General features: G+C 45.7%; 1 protein-coding gene and 2 pseudogenes across 3 annotated transcripts in view; 1 reads left to right on the top strand and 2 right to left on the bottom strand.

Moving 5' to 3' along the window:
* The window catches only part of XYLB (xylulokinase), a 42,092-nt gene extending 40,588 nt beyond the window's left edge, over window positions 1-1,504 (bottom strand). For all 3 annotated transcript variants that reach the window (XM_011366108.2, XM_023537975.1, XM_023537955.1), the window contains exons 1-2: window positions 1,370-1,504; window positions 19-101 (exon numbers count right to left, since the gene is read on the bottom strand). In XM_011366108.2, coding sequence (XP_011364410.1) covers window positions 19-101; window positions 1,370-1,426 — 140 coding nt within the window. In that variant the 5' untranslated portion in view covers window positions 1,427-1,504. The remainder of the gene's footprint in view (window positions 1-18; window positions 102-1,369) is intronic.
* A 4,993-nt stretch (window positions 1,505-6,497) lies between these two features.
* On the bottom strand, window positions 6,498-6,613 carry LOC111736937 (annotated as a pseudogene).
* A 3,098-nt stretch (window positions 6,614-9,711) lies between these two features.
* On the top strand, window positions 9,712-9,831 carry LOC111737007 (annotated as a pseudogene).
* Window positions 9,832-20,345: the final 10,514 nt, after the last annotated feature.

Below are 20,345 nucleotides of genomic sequence, written 5' to 3'. Positions count from 1 at the left end.
TGTACACTAGGTACATACCCAAATTCTGGAAGGTCTGTGTCAAAATGCACACTGTCCTCATAGAAGACATTCAGCTCTGCATCAACAGCAACAACTTTCACCTGGAAGGCATTTTAAAAAGTGGTGTATGGACTTTTCCTCGGCTTCCACACTGGTCCAGGGGTACGAACATCACCGGGTGAAGCCCAGTACCCAAGAGATGTGTGGTTCAGCCTGAAGACCTCCTGGAAGGCTGAGGTGCATCATCATAGCTATGGCAACAAAGCTTCATCTGGGGACATACCCAAAGATTTAATAAAATGAAGAAGCTGAGGCTAAGTTCAAACACCTATGTAGCTCAAGGAATCTCTGCCCACAAACAGCCAAAACCAAGGCCCCAGAGATAGATGTTCAAAGATGAGCTGTTTCCTGTGCCTGGCAAGGAGGCCTGAGAAGGTCCTAGAGGGGAAGGAATGGCAGGCAAGGTTTGGAGATCTCACTGAGGGTCCACATCTGCAGGGATCTGAGAGACCAGGCAAGGTCCCATAGGCCATGGTCATGGTCCAGAAGCACATAGTGTTCCAATGCAGCAGACCTCCAGACTCAGGGGTACAATTCCTTTCCTGGACAGATGGGGAAACTGAGGTCTAGCAAGGCGACCTGACTTCCCTAGGACCCCACAGGACCTTCTGGTCAGGGATTAGCAGAGGCCTGCCTCCCTGACCCATTTGAAAAGAGGGTTTTGACGCCAACTGTGGTGATTTCCCAAGTTAAGGAGCCCACTGGCACCCCATGCCCTGTTTGAAGGCAAATTTTGACTGCTCGCCTGTCTGCAGGGTCCTGGGAGCAGCAGGGCCTCTGGCCAGTGGCGCCGGGCACCTTAACCCAGGCACGCTGGTGCCAACCAAGAGTGGAACAAAGTTCATGTGTACTCTGGGACCATTTCACTTAAAAAAAAAGTTTCGAGCCGTGATCTGGTTCCAGGTCACTGGTCATTCCCGTGTGCACACTTCTGTTCCCCCGTCTCACAGTAGCTGGGTTCCTTCGGGTCCCTGTCACTCTGTGGCTCCGAAGGCGCGCGAGCCCGCCGGGTGCCCTGGCTGCTCTGCGCACTTCTCAGCCAGGTGCCGACAGGATCCCGCGGCGGGAGGGCGGGGGGCCGCCGTTTCCGGGAGCGCAGGGTCCGGGCGGGGTCGCGCACGCACCTTACGAGCGCGAGGCACTGGCTAGCCGGGGTCCCAGAGGGCTGGCGGGTCTTCGAGAAGTCCGAGACGCAGTTGCGCCCGAGGCTCGGCCCAGCCGTCCCCGCACCCAGGTCCCCGCAAGCCCGCCCGACGTCGCAGAGGAAGCGGCGGCACCTACCCGCCCGGACCCGGGGCCGCGACAGTACCTGCTGCGTGCTAAAGTCCCAGCCCAGGCAGCAGCAGCGAGCGGCGGGATCGACCATGGCCGCAGAGGGTCTGTATCTGTGGGCGCGCTCTTCAGTCCTTCCCGCGGCGTGACTGTCGCCGCGCTCCGACGCCCAGAGACGCAGGAGCCCGCCCCTCGCCCCGCCCGGCCGGACTCCTGACCCGAGTCACAGGCTGGCTTGTGCTCTGACGCCGCCTGCCGGGCGACGGGGGCGGGGACGCGCGCCCGGCCCGGGCCTGGGGCTTCGCAGCTGTTAAAAGACACCGGTGCCCATTGCGCAGCCTGCTTCCCACCAACCCATCCCCGCCCTTCTCCTCCGCCCCATCCAAATGTGCTCTCTGCAGAGGCCTTGCCCTAACGCGTCCTGTGTCCCTCCGAGGACCCATGGGCCAGAAGTTTCCACTTTAAGCCAGCTTGGCCCTGCCTGTCTTTCCAGCGATCCTGGGCCTGAAGACCACCATGGCCGTGTCTTGGGAAGCGAAACAGCTGTCCACTCATGGCGGTGACTCAGGGGTCACAGGAAAATGTGCCCTGGGGCTGGAGGCACTGGGCTCCAGGAGCAAATTTGAGTGGTTCCCCAGCTCTAGCCTGTGCCACACCACCTCCGTATTTAAAACCAGAACTCCTGATGCCCCCACAGATGAGTTCTTTCCGTTCTGACCTCGGCTGGTGTTGACGATCTAATGCGTGTCTGGCATGGTGAAGGGGAAGTGAGAACCAAAATTAGGCCCACTCTCTTTCTTCCTAGAGCTGAGGACACCTTTCTATCTTCTCATCCACCTGGCTATATCCTTCTTACCCCTAGAACTGACTTCTGAAAGCCCTACCAGCACCCACCTAGGTGAGCTGCTTCTCCCAGCGCTTCAGGGCCCATCAGATACAATGGCCTGCTTATCTATTTCTGTCTTGCTAAACTGCCTGGAGGCCTGATCTCCTCGAGGTCCAAGGTCCCAAGATCAGTAGCAGAACTGGGCCCAGAGCCAGTAAGTTTGACTCCAGAATCCACATTTAAACACTAAACAAGACAATTTGCTGTGCAGCCTTGTGAGAAGGCCGGTGGCAATATACAAATGTCTCATGAAGGCCAAAGCTGCTGGCTCTTTCTCAAGCTGCCTCACAGGGAGGCCTTGTCTTATTCATGGTATCTTTCTCTTGGGCTGTGGTGCCTACCCCATTCTGGTGGCTCATCCTTTCACAGAGGTCTGAAAGGCCATTGATCTGCATACGGAGCCTGCACATCCATGATCAGATCCATTAGCAAGAAAGACAGACATCTTAATTCTAGGTTGTCAATGCCTCTCACGTTGTCTTCCCTGTTGATATCCTGAAAAACGGCACCCAGTAGTGGAGGGGTTGCGGGGAACCCTTGGGAAGGGCTGCCCTAGCTGGAAGCTGGTCTTTTGCTAATCATGCTCCAAGCTTGAACCAGGCTCCCTGCACAGAACCCATTAAAAAAATAAAAAATAAAAAACATTGCACTGACTTGGGAACAAAGCAGAAACTACACTGGAGGTGTCTCTTCACAGTGATGGGGATACCCACAGTCTTGTGGAAGAAAAAAGGGATTCTATGGAAAGTGACCTCAGGGTAATCTGATCATAAATTCCTAATAGGGCAGGTCATGGTGAATAGTCAACCCCAGGCCTGTTGTAACTTCTTTAGTGAAAGATTTTATGCCGGCCCTGTCTATTGTCCTTGTGCATCTAAGTTAGCACACCTTTGAAATGCCAGAAGTAATACCCCTTGAAGGGGGTATTAACCCTCCAGAGAACACATAATCTTATCGACTGTCCTGTAATCCAATCCCCACCTTGCTTTCCCACACCTCCATGTAATCTTCCTTACATTTCCTCCTTAATTTCAAATGCACGAAAGCAGCTGAAAAACTGTTACGCAGCAGAGCATTTGAGATCTTGTTCCCTAGCATACATTGTCAGTTTGGCTCAAATAAACTCATAAACATTTTCTACAGGTTTGGATGTTTTACTTGGACAGTCTCCAGTAAGTCTCCTCCCCTTATCCAGGCCCTAAGTGAAACTCCAGCCTGAGGGCAAAGCCCACCCACAGAAGAGGAATCACAGTAATCGGATTTGCATACTAGATAGGAAAAATCACCTAAGATGCTACATGGAGAATGAGGCCTGAACAAGTCAGAGGTGCTGAGAATGGAGAGAAGTAGATGGACACAAGAGATATTTAGGAAGCTCTGGACAGAGAGGGAGGAATCAAAGGTAATGCCCAGTTTTCTGGTTTAGGTAACCCTATTGGTTAACTACTGACACATAACGAAACTCCCCCAAACTTGGTGGCTAAAATGATCATCTTTTATTGTCTCTCACACACCAAGTCAGCAGGGGTGAAATGATCTAGTAGGCGAGGATAGGTCGGAGTGGCTCTGCTACACGTGTCTCTCATCTTTCTCTTCCCAGGATCAGCAGAGTACTCCCGGCATGCTCCTCTCATAAAAGCAGAAGAACAGAAGAAGGTGAGGGCAAATGTGTGAGGCCTCTGAAGGTCGAGGCTTGGACCAGGCATACGGCACTTCCCCCTCTCTGCCACTAGCCAGAGTCTCATGGCCAGCTCAGAGTCAAGTGGTGGGAATGAAATTATGCATGGCAAGGGTATGGTACAGGGAAGGGTGAAAAATTGGGGCCACCAATTCAATCCACCACAGCCACTAGCAGATGAGGGGTGATTTTATTCTCCGAGTTAGGGAACATGGGTGGAGAAGCAGGCTTGTGGGGACAGAGGTGAGTTTAGTGAAGACATGGCAGGTTTGTGGTGCCTGTGGGATATCTGAGCGGAGATGTTGAACAGGCAGTCGGCATGTGGCCTCTAGCTCAGAAAAGAGGTCTGGCCTAAAATAAATGGTTTGGGAGTTATCAGCTCCCAGTGGCAGTGGGCTAGACTGTGCAGAAAGGACTCAGAATGAGACAGATGGAGACCCCCAGAGAGAACTGCAAAGGACAGACAGGTCAAAGCTGCAGGAAGAGGCCACCGGAGAGGGGTGTGGGGGGAGCCAGTGGAAGAACCTTTCTAGGAGGTGGCATTCAACAGGGTCAGATGATGCATGGAAACCTGTCCCCAGTTCAGCAGTGAGGTGGAAGGTCTTTGAAACCTCAGCAAGAGCGGACGTCGTGGATCCCCCATATGCCTTAGTTTTAAGTGTGTGTGTGTGTGTGTGTGTGTGTGTGTGTGTGTGTTTTAATTTAGTATTGTTTTTACAATTTGTTCATATTGTTCTATGTTTATCTAATTCTGTGATTCCCAGATTCCCAACCTGAGTGTCAAGGTGCTCTGAGAAGCTGCAAAGAACCCACACGGGGGCTGTGAGATACTTTTACTTTTTTAAGGAAACAGCAATATTCAACATCTGTCAGGCGCCATATGAACTGCTAACTTGGGGTAGTTCACAGTCCAACATTAGATTGTGCTACATTCCTTTCTATGATATAACATCATATTTTGCCAAGCTGTGGGTTTCAGCAGTTGTGGTGAGGAAGAAGTACTCCAGGAAAATCGGGGTGAAACAGAAAATAAGGATGGCAGTATCCAATCTAATCCCCAAATTTGAGAAGCTACACGGTGCGCGACAGACACACACGCCCCCTTAGGAAGTGATTCAGTTATTTAAGAATGAAATGAAATATTATTTTCTTCTCCGATTAATATGTATTTTTTTAATACAACTACTAAGTTATTAGGACATAAATATATATTAAGGTGTTTGGACCTAACTACTTAATAAACAGAAATTCCTTTTGGCCTAGGAATACTGTGAAGAAAATTGTTAAGATTCAAAGGGTGCCGGAAAGTGAAAACATTTGGGAACCCCTGAACTAGTTGGATGTTTCTAATTGTTCTACCATATTCAATAGTGTGTCGGCACCACATTTTACTGTCCAGGCTCCCTGTGAGTGACACTTGAGTGGACTCCAGGCTAATAAACAGTTTTCTAAATGAGAAGTTTTAAGAGTGAAAAGTTAGGAGTACATTGGTAGCTTTAATTTCTAACCCTTCCACTTCCAAGACAAAGGTAAAAAATCACTGAATTGAAATAATCGGAAATTAGGAAATGAAATAGACAAATCAAGTATAATTCAGGTTCACTATTATATGAATCTGTCTGACTTTTTATAGATTTCATTTTGGGATCTGTTAGAAATTAAATAATTCTTCTGTCTATTCTATTTTGAAGGTAGTGCAAATTCTTTGTAAGATCAGTGGGAAGTTGTCATATCAGAGTGAAAATAAATGCTTTAAACTATAGCCTCTAGCAGGGCCAATGTCACTCAGATTTGTTTGTCCAAGTTTGAGGGTGAGGGGTGGGTTCTGCTTCCAGTTAAATAAATAACTCATGCAGCTAGCTGAGGTTAAAATTTTCTGAAGAAAGTTTGATGGACTTTGTTTAAGCAAGACATCCCAAAGAGCTCCGTGGACAAAGGTGCTTATTTTCACCAAAGTGTGAATTTGCTTGCTATGTGTTTGTAGTCACTTCAGAAGCAAACCTGACTTTAGAAAAATTTTCTTTCTTTTTTTTTTTTTTATTATTTTTGGTTATATTTTTATGCCTCCAGCACCTGGTCTTCCTAGGGGTGGGTTCTGCTTCCAGTTAAATAAATAACTCATGCAGCTAGCTGAGGTTAAAATTTTCTGAAGAAAGTTTGATGGACTTTGTTTAAGCAAGACATCCCAAAGAGCTCCGTGGACAAAGGTGCTTATTTTCACCAAAGTGTGAATTTGCTTGCTATGTGTTTGTAGTCACTTCAGAAGCAAACCTGACTTTAGAAAAATTTTCTTTCTTTTTTTTTTTTTTATTATTTTTGGTTATATTTTTATGCCTCCAGCACCTGGTCTTCCTAGGGGTGGGTTCTGCTTCCAGTTAAATAAATAACTCATGCAGCTAGCTGAGGTTAAAATTTTCTGAAGAAAGTTTGATGGACTTTGTTTAAGCAAGACATCCCAAAGAGCTCCGTGGACAAAGGTGCTTATTTTCACCAAAGTGTGAATTTGCTTGCTGTGTGTTTGTAGTCACTTCAGAAGCAAACCTGACTTTAGAAAAATTTTCTTTCTTTTTTTTTTTTTATTATTTATTGTTATTATTTTTATGCCTCCAGCACCTGGTCTTCCTAGGTGGTCTCCCATTCAAGTACTAACCAGGCCCAACCCTGCTTATCTTCCAAGATCAGACATCAGGCTTGTTCAGGGTGGCATGGCCATAGACCATGGACTGTGGCTTTACTGGGGTGTGAATCCAGGACCTTATACGTGTAAAGCAGACATGCTAACCACTACACTATGGAACCACGTCCTGATTTTAGGAAAATTTAATGTGGTTGTGGACATTCCCATTGTTCTGGTTCCTTGGGATCTGCCTTTCCCCCACTACATAAGCATGGAGGCAGATAATTAAACCCAGTAGTTCTGTATACGCAAAAGAAAGTTCTGAAAAGTCATAGTCCCAAGTTATTGACAGCTATATGTGGGAGTAGCATTTAGAAACTTGTGGTTAGGGGGTGACTTTTGCATTTTAATTAACTGTTGTTGAAACTTTAACTTTTGAACTAAAAGAATAAAGAAAAACAAACAAACAGAATAGCAATAATGGGGAGATCGCAAGGTGCTTAGGACTTTAATACCACTCTCTTAAATAATTACTGGTCAAAGAGGAAATCAAAATACAACACACTATTTAGAAAGCAGGAAAATTAAAACATCCGTATTAGAACCTTTGAGATATACTCAGAGGTAAATGCATATTCTTGAATGCTTTCATTAAAGAATGAAAAGAAATTAACCCCATGTAGTGGGTAGAATTGTGTTCCCCCAAAATAGATGATCAAGTTCTAACTCCCAATACCTCTGAATGCGGTCTTATTTGGAAATGAGGTCTTTGCAGGTGTAATCAAGTTAAGATGAAATTCTACTGGATTAGGGTGGGTCCTAATCCAATGACTGGTGTCCTTATAAGAAAGGGGAAATTTAGATGCGGACATAGATACAGACATACAGAGGAGAAGGTCAGGTGTAGATAGAAGGAGAGATTGGAGTGATGCATCCGCCAAGGCAAGAAACCCTGAGGATTGCTGGCAACCACCGGAAGCCAGAAGAGGCAAGGAAGGATTCTTTCCTGGATCCTCCGGAAGGGGCATGGCCCTGCCAAAATTTCATTTCAGACTTCTAGCCTCCAGAACTGTAGAAGAGTAAATTTCCACTTTAAGCCACCCAGTTCGTGGTAGTTTTTTTTTCGGCTGCCTTGGGAAACTTAGACATCGCATAATTCAGAAGGTTTAAAAAAAAAAAAAAAAAAAAAGCAAGCTACGGGAAAGCAGAAAGAAGGCAAAAAAAGAATGAGAAAACAGTAAAAATATAAAAATGATAAATAATTCAAGAGCTAGTCTTTGAAGCCAGTCTTTTTGAAGAGAAAAAGACAAACCTTGAAAAAAAAAAATGAGAAACTGAAAAAAAACCCTACCTAGTCAAATTGTATTTTCATTTTTTTAATATTTTGCTGGGATTAGTTTGTAATTGTTGCTTAAGATTTTTACATCTATGTTTATAAATGAGATTGACATGCAATTTTTCTTTTTCAAACTATCCTAATTTGTTTGTATGTTGTAATCAAGGCTTTGCAAGTCTCATAAATAAATCAGTTCAGAAGTATAATCTCTTCTGGAAAAGTTTGTAAGTTTAGATTATGTATTTCTAAGCTAATGGAACTTACATTTTTGTCCCTTTTCATTAAAAACTTAAAAAAAGATGTGTCCCTTCTTTTGGAATAGTCAAATGTCTTTATAAATATCATGCACATATATATTTTTAAAGTTCCAACATTACAGAAAAATACAAATAAAAAATTCTAAATATTTCCTTGAAACCTATCCAGCAGAAATCACTCAACATTTTGGTGAACATCCCTCTACATATAAATGTCTAAATTTTACATAACTGACACATATTACACATGATGATCTGTAAACTGTGTACTTTTCTCAACATATGTCATAGACATCTTTTCATATGAAAAAATATAGAGCTTTATCATAAATTATATTGATTACTTAGTCTGAACAATAGTGTCCCTTAGCGATGACTCTAAGGTTGTTCTCAGTTTTTCTGTATTTTTAATGTGTCGATGTAAGAAATATCCAAACTCATAGAGAATTTTTATAAGAGTTTATTTGAGCCAAACTGACGACGGCATAGGCCTTGGAACAAGATCTCAAATGCTCTGCAGAATGTTTTGCAGTTTCTTTTATGCATTTGAAATTAAAGAAGGAATTTAAGGAAAATTACATGGAGGTGAGAGAAAGCAAGGTGGGGAATGGTTTATAGGATAGTTGGTAAGATTATGTACTCTCTAAAGGGTTAATACCCCCTTCAAGGGGTATTAACCTCTGGTATTTCAAAGGTGTATTAACCTAGATGCACAAGAACAATAGACAGGGCTGGCTTAAAACTTTTCACTAAAGAAGTGATAGGCCTGGGACTGACTATGCCTCCCCGCCCTCCTCCTGCTGCCCCCCAGGACCTGCCCAGTTAGGGATTTATGATCAGATCACCCTGTGAGGTCACTTTCCATACAACCCCTTTTTTCATTCACAAATCTAACAAAGCTGCACTGAACAGCCTTCTGTACACATATTTTCATATTTAGGTAACTATTTCCTTTGGGTTCATCCTAGAAGGAAGTAATAACCTAAAAAGAAAAGGTTGAAGTGAGAGGCAATAAACATTTATATGAGATTAAAATTTTTTTAAAAAAATGAAAAGCTATTCAGGAAGCACTGATTCAGACAGAATCCCAAAGAGTGTTCTGATTAGGAGACAAAAGCAAAGGGTATTTATAAGAAAGGGATGGGGAACAGATACATCGATAGAAGGAAGGAATTTCTATTGGTGCAGATAAGCTAACGTAGTGATGCTAATTCAAAGCAATGATTTTAATTCTCAGTCCTGTAGCCACCAGCCTTGTAGTCATACCTGCTTTCTTGTTACCCTTGTAAACAGTTATTTGGGACACATGGTTGCCCTACGCTTAGTCTGAAGGTTATTTTGCCATTTTAACTTTCCAACGGTTCGAGGCTTGAGACCTGCAAAGCGCATGCTCTGGGATAGCAGCTCTGGCTCTGCTCTATTTTAAAGTAGCTCCATTTATTACTTTTTTCTTACAGCACATTATTGAGCCAAAGAGTATACAAATTTTAAATATTTGTACTTATTGCCAAAATCCCCTCCAGAAATGCCGCACGATTGGCGCTCCTATCCACAGTGTGCTCTTCACCACTCAGCTAGTCTTTCTTCTTAAAAACTTACATCTTTGTCTACAGCCATGCTACCCTGAACACGCCCGATTCCATCTGATCTCAGAAGCTAAGCAGGGTCGGGCCTGGTTAAGTACTTGGATGGGAGACCACTTAGGAATACCAGGTGCTGTAGGTGAAAAAAAAGAAAGTAAAAACTTATACTTTTATTGATATGTAAATCATATACCATATAATTCACCTATTTAGAGTTCAGTGGGGTTTAGTATATTTACAAAGCTGTGCAACTATCACCACAATTTTTAGACACTTTCATCACCTGCAAAAGAAACCCCATTATCCACTCTTTCCCATTTCCCTCAAACCTTGGCCCCAGGCAACCACTTTCAGCCTCTGTGGATTTGTCTATTCTAGCCATTTCAAATAAATGAAATCCTACAATGTGTGGCCTTTGGCAACTGACGTATTTCACTAAATATACTGTTTTCGAGATTCATCTGAGTCATAACATGTATAAGTACTTTTCTTTTTTCTTTTGGGCTCCAAAATATTCTATCATGTGGATATACCACATTTTATTTATTCATTCCCGGACATTTGGGTTGTTTCTACTTTTAGGTTCTTGTAAATAATGCTGGTATAAACATTCCTGTACAAGTTTTTATGTGGCAGTGTGTTTTCATTTTCTTTGAGCATATACCCAGGAGAAGAATCACTGGGCCATATAATAACTCTGTTTGACCTTTCCTTTTGAGAAACCTCTTTCCCTTTTAATTCCTAATGTTGTTTATTTGTACCTTCTCTTTTTAAAAAAGAATTCATATTTGCAGAGGTTTTTCCATTTATCCATGTTATTAATCTTTTTTTTAAAGTAATTTATTAATTTTTTATGGTGATGTTGGTTAACAAAATCTGGTAAGTTTAAGCTGTACATTTTAACAGTCGGTATATATATATTTACACTGTGTGTTCGCCTCCCACAGTTAGGTTTCTTTCTGTCACCACATGTTGGACCCCTTTTACCCAATCTACCCCCTCCCCCATTAATCTTCTCAACTAACTTTTGGCCTTCATCTTATATTACATCTTTGTTTTCAATTTCATTAATCTCTGCTCTTATATTTACCATTTCATTCTTTATATATTTGGTGGGCTTATTTACCTATTCTATTTCTAACTGATTCAGTTGAAATACCTAGCTCATTAATTTTCAGCCTTTCTTCTTATTTGATATAAGGATATCAAATCTGGTAAGTTTGATACAAATCTCTTAAGTTTTCCTCTTAGTATCATTTTAGCTGCATTCCATATACAATCTTTTTATCAATCAGTCTTGAATATTTTCTAATTTCTATTGTGATTTCTCCTTAGACTCAGAGTTGTTTAGAAATACTTTAAAATTTCCAAATATGTAGAGGTGTTACATTTATCTCTTTTTTATTGAACACTAACTTACTGATACTTCTACTTCAGTATGCATCAGAATCGCCTGGAGGATTTGTTAAAACACAGATTCCCAGGCCCCATTCCCAGGGTTTCTGATTCAGTCTGCCTGGGTGGGGCGCTGCATTACAGTAGCCACTAGAGCTACAAGTGGCTATTTAAATTTAATTTGAACAAAATTAAAAATTTAATTCCTCAAGTCATATTATTCACATTTCAAGTGCCATGTGTGGTTGGTGGCTACTGTATTGGACAGCACAGATGTACCTTCTATTAAACTGGACTGGTCTAATTGAAAAGGTCCAGGAGGCACAGCCTTAAATCTTTCAAAAATCTTAATAAAGGGTCTTCCAGTTGGTTGCATTCTGGACCTGCTCTTGACCTTGAGACCCAGAAATCTATTGCTAGTAGGTGCCTTGGGTAAATTTGTTGAGCAAGGTCCACACATTTGTGTTTGGGAGCCACATGTTCACGCCCCATGCTATTGGGCCTAAGTTATGGCTTTGGACCCCTAACTGATGTCCTCACGCTCACTCATGCTCCCCTGGGCTACCTTCCCACAGCAGCCAGCGTGACCTCTGAGGAAGGCTAAGCTGACTCAGATGTCTCCCTGATTAAAACCCATCAGAGGCTCTTTACTGTCCTCAGGATGAAGACACAGGCCGTACCTGGGCCTCTGAGCCTGGTCACACTGCGGGGTGAAGGGCAGGCATGGCGTTATCCTCCACGGTGCTGGACATGAAGCAGGGAACAGTGTTTGTGGGATGAATGCGCCTGACTGGTGCTGGGGGAGGCGCGCTGCTGGGCTGTTCGCTGGGCAGGGCTGGGTCAGTCTGGGCCCTGCAGGCCATGCTGCGTGATGACTGAGCTGGGACCCTGTCGGGCCTGCAGGGGCTGTGGGAAGGCAGGACAGAGATCCAGGTAGGGAAGCGGCCGCCTGCCTTCAGCAGCCTGAGGTGACAGTCTGTCCACGCCTGCTCAGGTGAACGTGTCCTTCTCCCTATCCCTGGAGCTGCTCACCTATCAGAAGCTCCCAGCCGACCAGATGCTTCCCGGAGTGGACGTTCGGCAGAGCGCGAGTGGCGAGAAAGAGATGGTGTTTACGCAGAACCTGCTCCTAGAGTACGCCAACCAGACCGCTCAGGCGAGTCCCAGGCCTGCCCCACGTGCTGGGGGTGGAACCAGGCTGGACTCTGTTCCGGTGGGGTCAGAGGAGGATACACCGCAACAGGACCCTCAGAAATAAGAGGAGCCCTGGCCCTTGCCCCGAGGGCCCAGCCTGGCCTGGAAGAGGCCTTGCACATGGCGAGATGAGGGTCATCCATCCTTATCTTAAGAGCTCAGAGCTCAGGTGAGGTGCTACAGTGATAAATTGGAGAAGTCTTCCTGGAGAAGGTGGCACGTGAAGCCTCCTATTTAATTACTGGTTAATGGAGGGAGAAGGGAAACTACATTGAAAGTCAGGCCGAGGGAATGGCCTGATGTGTGGGGACAGGAGGCAACTGAGGTAGCTGAGGGATGACTCTCAGGTTCATGTTGGGCTTCGAACACCAGGGTGAGCACCACAGGCCTAGTTCTGTGGACTGTGACAGGAGGTCATGAGGCTGTGGTGTGGAGCTGAGCTGAAGGAGCCAAGGGAAAAAATGAGATGGCCCGGAGCCCAAAAGGAGCACATGGCTGGACAAGAGAGGGAGGAAGGCAGGAGGGTGACCCGATCAGGGAGCGGAAACCAGAGCTTGATGCTAGCAAGAGTCGTGAGGGGGTAGATGGCATTTTTCTGGAACCTCTACCTGCACAGAATCCCACCAGCAGCCTCTGGCTTTAGATGGTGGTGCCGGCCCCCTTCCACCCACCCTGGTGCTGCTTGTGTGCTCCTCAGAAGTGTCACTATTCAGAGTCAGCAGGGCCCACGTGTCCCTTAGACCCTGGCTCAGAGCCCAGCAGGAGTGGGTGAGGTCACCTGATCCAAAGTTAAAGGCTCTGTCCCCATAGGTGGTGCCCCTGCAGGCCACTGTGGCCGTGCCCGAACTGCAGCTCTCCACCAGCTGTGTGGACTTCGAGATCTGCTTTGTGAACGAGGGGCAGAGCACCTGATGAACCTGAGCGGCTGCTGGAGCCACTGGGCCGTGCTGATGGGTACATCGTGTCCCCCCTGAGGGGAAGAAGAGTGAAATGGCAGATCAAAGGGGAAGAAGTTGCTTGCAACGCATGTAACAAACAATGGCCTTACTGCGAGCATATAAATTATTCCTGCAAATCTATAAGAACAAGAACAACCAAATATAGAAATGGGCAAAAGACTTGATCAGGGGCTTCACAAACAGGGAATCCAAGTGGCCAATAAATTTATGAAAAGGTCATCAACTTCCTTAAGAATGAGGGAAGTATAAATTTAAACCTCAGATATCACTACATAGCCACAAGATTGGGTATGGGTACCATTAAAATATCTGAAAATGTCAAGTATTGTCAAAGAGGTGACACAGAGGAAGCTTTCTACCTTGCTTTTAAAAGGTGTAAATTGAAACAACTACTTTGGATAATGGCCTGACATATTAAAGTTGAAGTGATATATTTTATGACCTTTGACCCAGCAATCTCGCTCCCAAGTAAAGAGTCTAGAGCAACTAGTGTTTTTGTGCTCCAGAATACAATTACAGAAGGTTCATAGACGCTGCCTCAGTCCCTTCGGGCTGCTATGACAACACTGTTCTGGAGACTGGGAAGTCCAGGAACATAGCGCCAGCAGATTCAGCGTCTGGTGAGACCCTCCTCTAGGTTGCTGATGGCTGTCTTCTCACTGTGTCCTCACATGGTGGAAGGCACAAGCTAGCTCTCGGTGGTCTCTATTTCAAGGCATGCATCCCATTCATGAGGACTCCACCCTCATGACCAGATCAGCTCCCAAAGGCCCCACTTCCTAATCCCATCCCCTTGGGCATTAGGTTTTCAACATATTATTTTTTGGGGGTGGGGGGAGGGACACAAACATTTGGACCAGAGCAGAAGCATTATTCATCCTAGCACGTGGCCACCATTTGGCAAGAACCAAAATGTTTATCACTACTGGAATGGATGAATCAATTGTGGTCAATTCATACAATGGAATACTCTACAGCATTAAAACAAACCACTACGTGTAAGAAGATGGATGAATCTCAGACGTGTAGCGGTTAGCACGTCTGCTTTACGCACAGAAGGTCCTGAGTTCATGCTCCAGTGGAGCTATAGTCCATGGTCTACGGTCATGCCACCCTGAACAAGCCCAATGTCTGATCTGGGAAGCTAAGCAGGGTCAGGCCTGGTTAGTATTTGAATGGGAGACCACCTAGGAAGACCAGGTGCTGGAGGCATAAATAATAATAAATAATAATAATAAAAAAAAGGAAGAAGATGGGTGAATCTTAGGGTTGAGGGACAGAAGCCAAACACAAGAATTCACTGACTCCCCATAAAGTTCAAACCCTGCAAAAGTAACCTATGTTGTTTGAGGATGAGTGGTGACCTTGGAGGAAAGGAAGGCGGTGACTGGGAGAGGCAGAAGGGAGATTTGGGGAGCTATTTCCTCCTTGATAATGGGGATGGATACTATGTGCTTGGTGAGAATTCATAAAATTATACATTAAATGATTTATGCCCTTCTTTGTATTTTATTAAATTTAAAAATTTCCAAGACTGGAGTAAAAATAATTTCAAGCAAAATAGAATTTCTGGCAAAAGCATTAAGAGACACAGCAGGATGATATTTAATGATAAAAGAAACAACCCACAGAGTATTCAACAATTTCCTCTTTCTTCAGCTGTATCTATTCTAATTTCACTTTTCTATTGTTTTTCCCTTTGTTCACTCTATTGTTTATTTCTGGGATTTATGGGTATTGTTTTCTAAGTTCATGTCTTAGGAGTTACACTGCTTCATCTCTGAGCATTTTAAACAAACGTAAAGTCCTTTTTAGAGAGCGCCCCCACTCAATGATAAATCCTTTAGTTTACTGCAGATAATTTGCAAAATCCCCTTGTCCGGGGCCCCCCAAACCCCGCTTTGGGAGCAATCCTGGGAAACCTGGTAAAGTACAGAGGAACCAGAAAATGAGGCTGAAAAGAGAAGGCGTGGGCACCAGGTTCCTGCTGTCCTGAAGCTTGGGAGCACCGCTCAAAACAGTGGGCTCGGGCCAAGGTGCAGGCGCCACGCTCTGCTGCTCTGCACGCCAGCCTGTCCAGGAGACCCAGGGTCTTCCTATCCTTGCTCCATGTGGACAGACATCCTTTTCCATCCTCTCAGAAACTCCCAAGAGTTAGCTTCTCCCTGCAAGTTGATGATCTTCGAATAAACTGTGTAGAGAGAGGAGGAAGAGACCCAGGCCCTGCCCTCAGGACCCTCACTTCCGGGGAGCAAGGAGTGGAGCCCAGGGCCTGATCCAAAAGGTTCTAGGTCCGGCTATTGGATGAGGAGTTCTGGGCCCTGTCTAGGGGAGTCCCCACCCGCCTGGGAAAGGCAGACTTAAGCTTAGGGCAATCAGGACTGTGAGCTGGGGTTTGGGGCTTATCCTCAGGGCAGTGGAGGTCAGAAGTCAGCCAAGCCATAGACATCAGGGGAGGCACCCCGAGGCGGAGGCTGAGATGGGTAATACCTAAGGCCACCCTTATCTGGGAGCAACAAAGGAAAAATTGAGTGAGAAAGCCCTGTGCAATGGTACAAAAGGGAGAGAAGTTCTCATTATTCCTTCACATTCCACCCCTGCCTTGACAGGTGCACACAGTGGGACTGTGAAATCTGTCCTCAGCCTGCACTGCAGCTGGGAGCTTGCCCACAGCAGACACCTGAGCTAGAGAACGTAGACAATGTGGACACACTGTCCTGCTCTTGCCTACTCCTGGCCATCACAGATACAGCCCACCCTTATACCCTATCCAGAGAGCTAGTCACTGTCACCGAGAGTTAGCTAAAGACGCCAAGGACTCCGGATGTGCCTTTCCAACCCACTATCCTCTAGGCCTGAGTCTTTGGGTTCTCACACACAGCCAATTTTGACCTAGCCATCTCAAGTCCAACATGGTACCTTAATTAGAATTAATCACACCCTAGCTCCCCCATAGGGGGCCATTTTTGGATCTTGAAGATTGGCCTCGGAGCAGGACTGACCCTGCCCCCACAAGCTGGATTAGACCCAGAATTCGTGGCCTGGAATCTGTGGTCCCATACCCTGCCACTCAGCTCCAATCTGAGATCATCTGGGGGCCTGGCCTTCAGTCACCCCGTCTGCCTGCTCTGTTTTCTGGACTGCAAAGATGTGTTGGTGAGAAGGTCTGGATCCAAATTCAGCATCATGGCATCGAGAATGGTGTTCTTCGCCGCTTCCTCAGTCACATCATCACATGACATATCCCCAGGCTTTGAAGCCTTGCTCATGCTCCTGAATGAGCCATTAGAAAAGAAGTCGTGAGCAATAGGTTTTTAGGAGCTGAAAAAGGCAGCCACTCTAGGGCAGCTCCACCATGGCTCTGCATTCCTGAGAGAGAGGTGGGGCTTTCCAATGCCTGCAAGGCCCCCAGCCAGGCTTGGCCATGAGCTCACGATGGACCCTCACCTCTGGGATCAGGCCTGTTCCATCTCCTGAGCCTCGCTAGACCCTTCATTCTCCTGCTTCTTTGGGGTTCTGCCCACCATCTCCATTCATCATTAGAATTTACTGAGCACTTGCCACATGCTAGACACTGTGGCAAGAGCTTTATTTGGGTTTAATCCTCCCCAAAACCTTGAGAGCGAGGAAGACTATACTACATGTTTTTGCCTATCTGTGCCTTGATTTCCTCATCTGAAAAATGGGGCCACTTTGCATGTAGTTGTTGTTAGGGCCAAGTGTGAAAAGGCATGTATAGAACAGGACCTGACATGCAGTAAACGTTTAATACCTGTTAGCTATCATTACTACTAAGTTATCCCATTTTGCAAATGAAAAAACTCAAAGATAAATGAAGAGTCTCAGAGGTATTAGGTAACTTCCCTGTGCACATCCAGGAAGTGGTAGCAGAGAGAAATCCAGGCCCCCCAGCTCCAGAGCCTGCACTCTTAACTACAAAGATGTTACTCTGCTGCCTTGCAAACCCTCCCCCCACTCCACCACCACAATGAGGCAAACAGCCATTCATTTTTCAAAGCCCTACTCAAAGGTCACTTCCTCTGGGAAACCTGCCCCAAACAAAAATTCCTCCCTCCTGGGACTCCTGCAGGTCTCCCACATTCCTTTGTCAGAGCCCATTAGTTTAGAGGTAACTGTTTGTATATTTGTCTCTCCATAAACTATGACTTGCTTAAGACCAGGGACCTCTTTACCTCTAACAGGCCATCCCCGGGACAATGTCTAGCACAGGTGGTGCTAATGAGAGTTTGAGGAGGGAGGGATGGAGGAGAAGAATGATGGGGAGGAGGGCAGAAGAATGCCAGAGGCATGAACAGAGAGCACAGGAGGACGTCAGGCATCCTCTGCCCCTCACTGTTGCTCAGGTCCAGCTAGACAGTGATGGATTCTTTTGGCCCAAATTCCAAAAATTATGGTTCTGCCAATCACAACAGCTCTTCTCCAGAGGGCACTTTAGAGACTGGAGGCCAGAAGTGCCCATGGAGAGGTTGGTGTCCTAGGCTGCTGACGCCGACAGAACAGAGTCCCAAATCAGATGAGGAAGGAGAGGTACTCAGAGAGCTGGTTCCGGGCTAGTGCCCTTTTCCCTGGGAGAGCGGGGAGCCCAGGGCATCCGTAAGGCAGACTCCAGTCCAGACAGGCAGCCAGAAGGCAAAGAAAGGCAAGGATCTAGCTCAGGCTAGGTCAGAAGAGCCAGACAGGACAGGAGCTGACAGAGGCTGGGCAGGATAGTTAGGTGGCAACATCCAAGAGAGCTGGGGAGACTGCTATGGACACAGAGTGGCTCTTGTATCACAGGCCCTTTGAGCAAAGGGGCAGGCATGAAGAGGCTGAGGAAGCAGAGATGCATCAACAGCAGGCACGAGGCTGAGGATAAACACAGGCAAACTGAATGGAAGTCCCTATGATGATGACAAGGGTTCCCGCTCCCAGTTCCCCAGGGAGCACAACAGCCTGGGCCAGGCCACTCCCTTACTTTGGGAGTCAGCGACTCACATTTAATCACCCAATAGGAGTGGTTCTCAAAGTATGGTCAGGGGACAGGCAACATCATCACCACCTGGGAAGTTGTCAGAAATGTAGATTCTCAGGTCCCACCCCAGTCCTTCTGTTGATTCAGAAGTTCTGGGGACAGGGCCAGGTCATCATTGTCTTAACAAGCTTCCACGTGATGCTGAGGTTCGCAGAAATTTGTGACCCGTGGCCCTAAAGGATCACTAGTCAATCAGTTCCTGCTCAGTTTCCTGTTAGCTTCCTAGTGACTTGCTCTTAAATATGAAGGAATGACCAAAGATGACTTAAATTAAAGAAAACCTTCCAAATGAAAAAGGGTCCAAAATAATCAAGCAGAAAAAAAAATGACCCCAGAGGACACAGATAATGTGGGGAACAGGAGAGAAAAAAAAAAAAAAGAATGAAAGAAAACTCTAACTTGTATCCTCAAAAACACTTGAGGATGTTTTGCAATTTTACTTTCATAAAACAAGCTCCAAATGCTATTGAGAAAAAAACTAAAATCAGAGACTAAGGAAGGGCAATGTAACCAAATGTTACCCAGAAATTTCTGTCTTAGAATTTCAGCTAAAGTCTTAAAGCCAGAGACTCACATTCTAAAGAGAGGTGTTACCACACTCAGGACAGAACTTGCTAAAATAATTCAAAACAGCTCAGCAGCCAATTGTCTCCCGACCCCCACCCCCCAGACATCTAGAGAGGCTGGAAATTTCCAGTTCGTGGTAGTGAGAAGTTTTTAAAATTCCTCCCCCTCACCGTATTGCTGTCTTCTTCTACTCAAGCCTGGGGAAGGGGACAGCCTTCGAGAAAGGTTGTCTGCCCTTCCGGTCTAGAGCTTGGCTAGAGCTTGCTCTCTTGAAGGCACCCTGCTTACTAGAGTTTTTACTCTGCAGAAAGAGGCTGGGTTGTAGGGCGGTCACCGAGACAGGGCCTGGAGCATTAGGAAGTGCCAGCACTCTGAAGACCCAGGAATGGCTCCTGAGGCACCTGCATTTGAACATCTGCCCCACAGAGTACACTGACCATCAATAACAGTCCCTGTCACACGGATTTTTGTCTCTCTTCTTTGATGCCCTCATCCCCTGCCTAGAACCTGGAAGATCAGAGGAGGGAGACAGCCGATAAAGAGCTAAGGAGGAAACAGACCTCGTCCCCTCACGCACTAGCCCGAGCTGCCCAGCCAGCAGGGAGAAACTGTGAATTGATGTAAGATCCAGTTTTGAAATGGACTGAACTGGATTTTCTAATGCCTTAAAGTGAGTCTTAATTATCAAAATGAGACCCTTTTTTTGCAACTAAAAATTACTGGAAAGAGATGGAATCTGCCCAAGACATGATCAAGTATCAGGGAAGGGACAGCTGACAGGACATGTCTGAAGGCAGTAGCCGAAAAAAAATGTACCCCATTTAATAAGCTGTCTCCTCACAGTATGTAGAACTATGGAGACATCAACCAGAAGAAGGAGCTAAAAGTCTTCTGTGTAATGGCTTCTGGGAAAGAAACTGGGGTCTAAGAGGAGCTAAGATTGTGACTTATTTTATCACAAATCTGTTGGTAGTACTTAGTTTTTAACCATATGCCTCGATTGCATTAATAACATTCAAAAAATTGTTTTAGGGTCAAGCCACGAAACACTGTTTCCTAGCTACACAACAGAGTCATGCGACCTGGCATCAGCTGGGTTCCCGCACTCGCTAGTGTATCTCAACAACTGTCAAAGCTGGTCTCCAGCTTCTGCAGAATTTGGAAGGTCTCCAAGCCACCTACGTGCCCTCAGTCTTAATTGGTAACTTCACCTCTGAGCATCCATATTGTGTATGATGCAGTGGTTAAAATACAGGGGCTTTGGAGCCAGACAGGCTGAATCAAATCCTAGGTCTCCCAGTTTTTAGCTCTGTGACCTTGGGCAAATTATTTCAACACTCTGAAACTTGAGTTCTCCTCCCCCACGAGCCCACCCTGCCCTTCCAGCCCCCATGAGACTCACACTCATCTTTTAGGGCTGTCAAGATTAAATGTGATGATGCCAAGATGATATACGATCATTTCTTCACACAGAGCTGCCCAACCCTTAACAAGACGATTTCATCTTTC

This window comes from Pteropus vampyrus, unplaced genomic scaffold, assembly GCF_000151845.1.
Source record: "Pteropus vampyrus isolate Shadow unplaced genomic scaffold, Pvam_2.0 Scaffold1, whole genome shotgun sequence".
NCBI classification, from domain to species: domain Eukaryota; kingdom Metazoa; phylum Chordata; class Mammalia; order Chiroptera; family Pteropodidae; genus Pteropus; species Pteropus vampyrus.
Note: the sequence above shows the minus strand (reverse complement) of the source record. Positions and strands in the feature narration are given on the sequence as shown.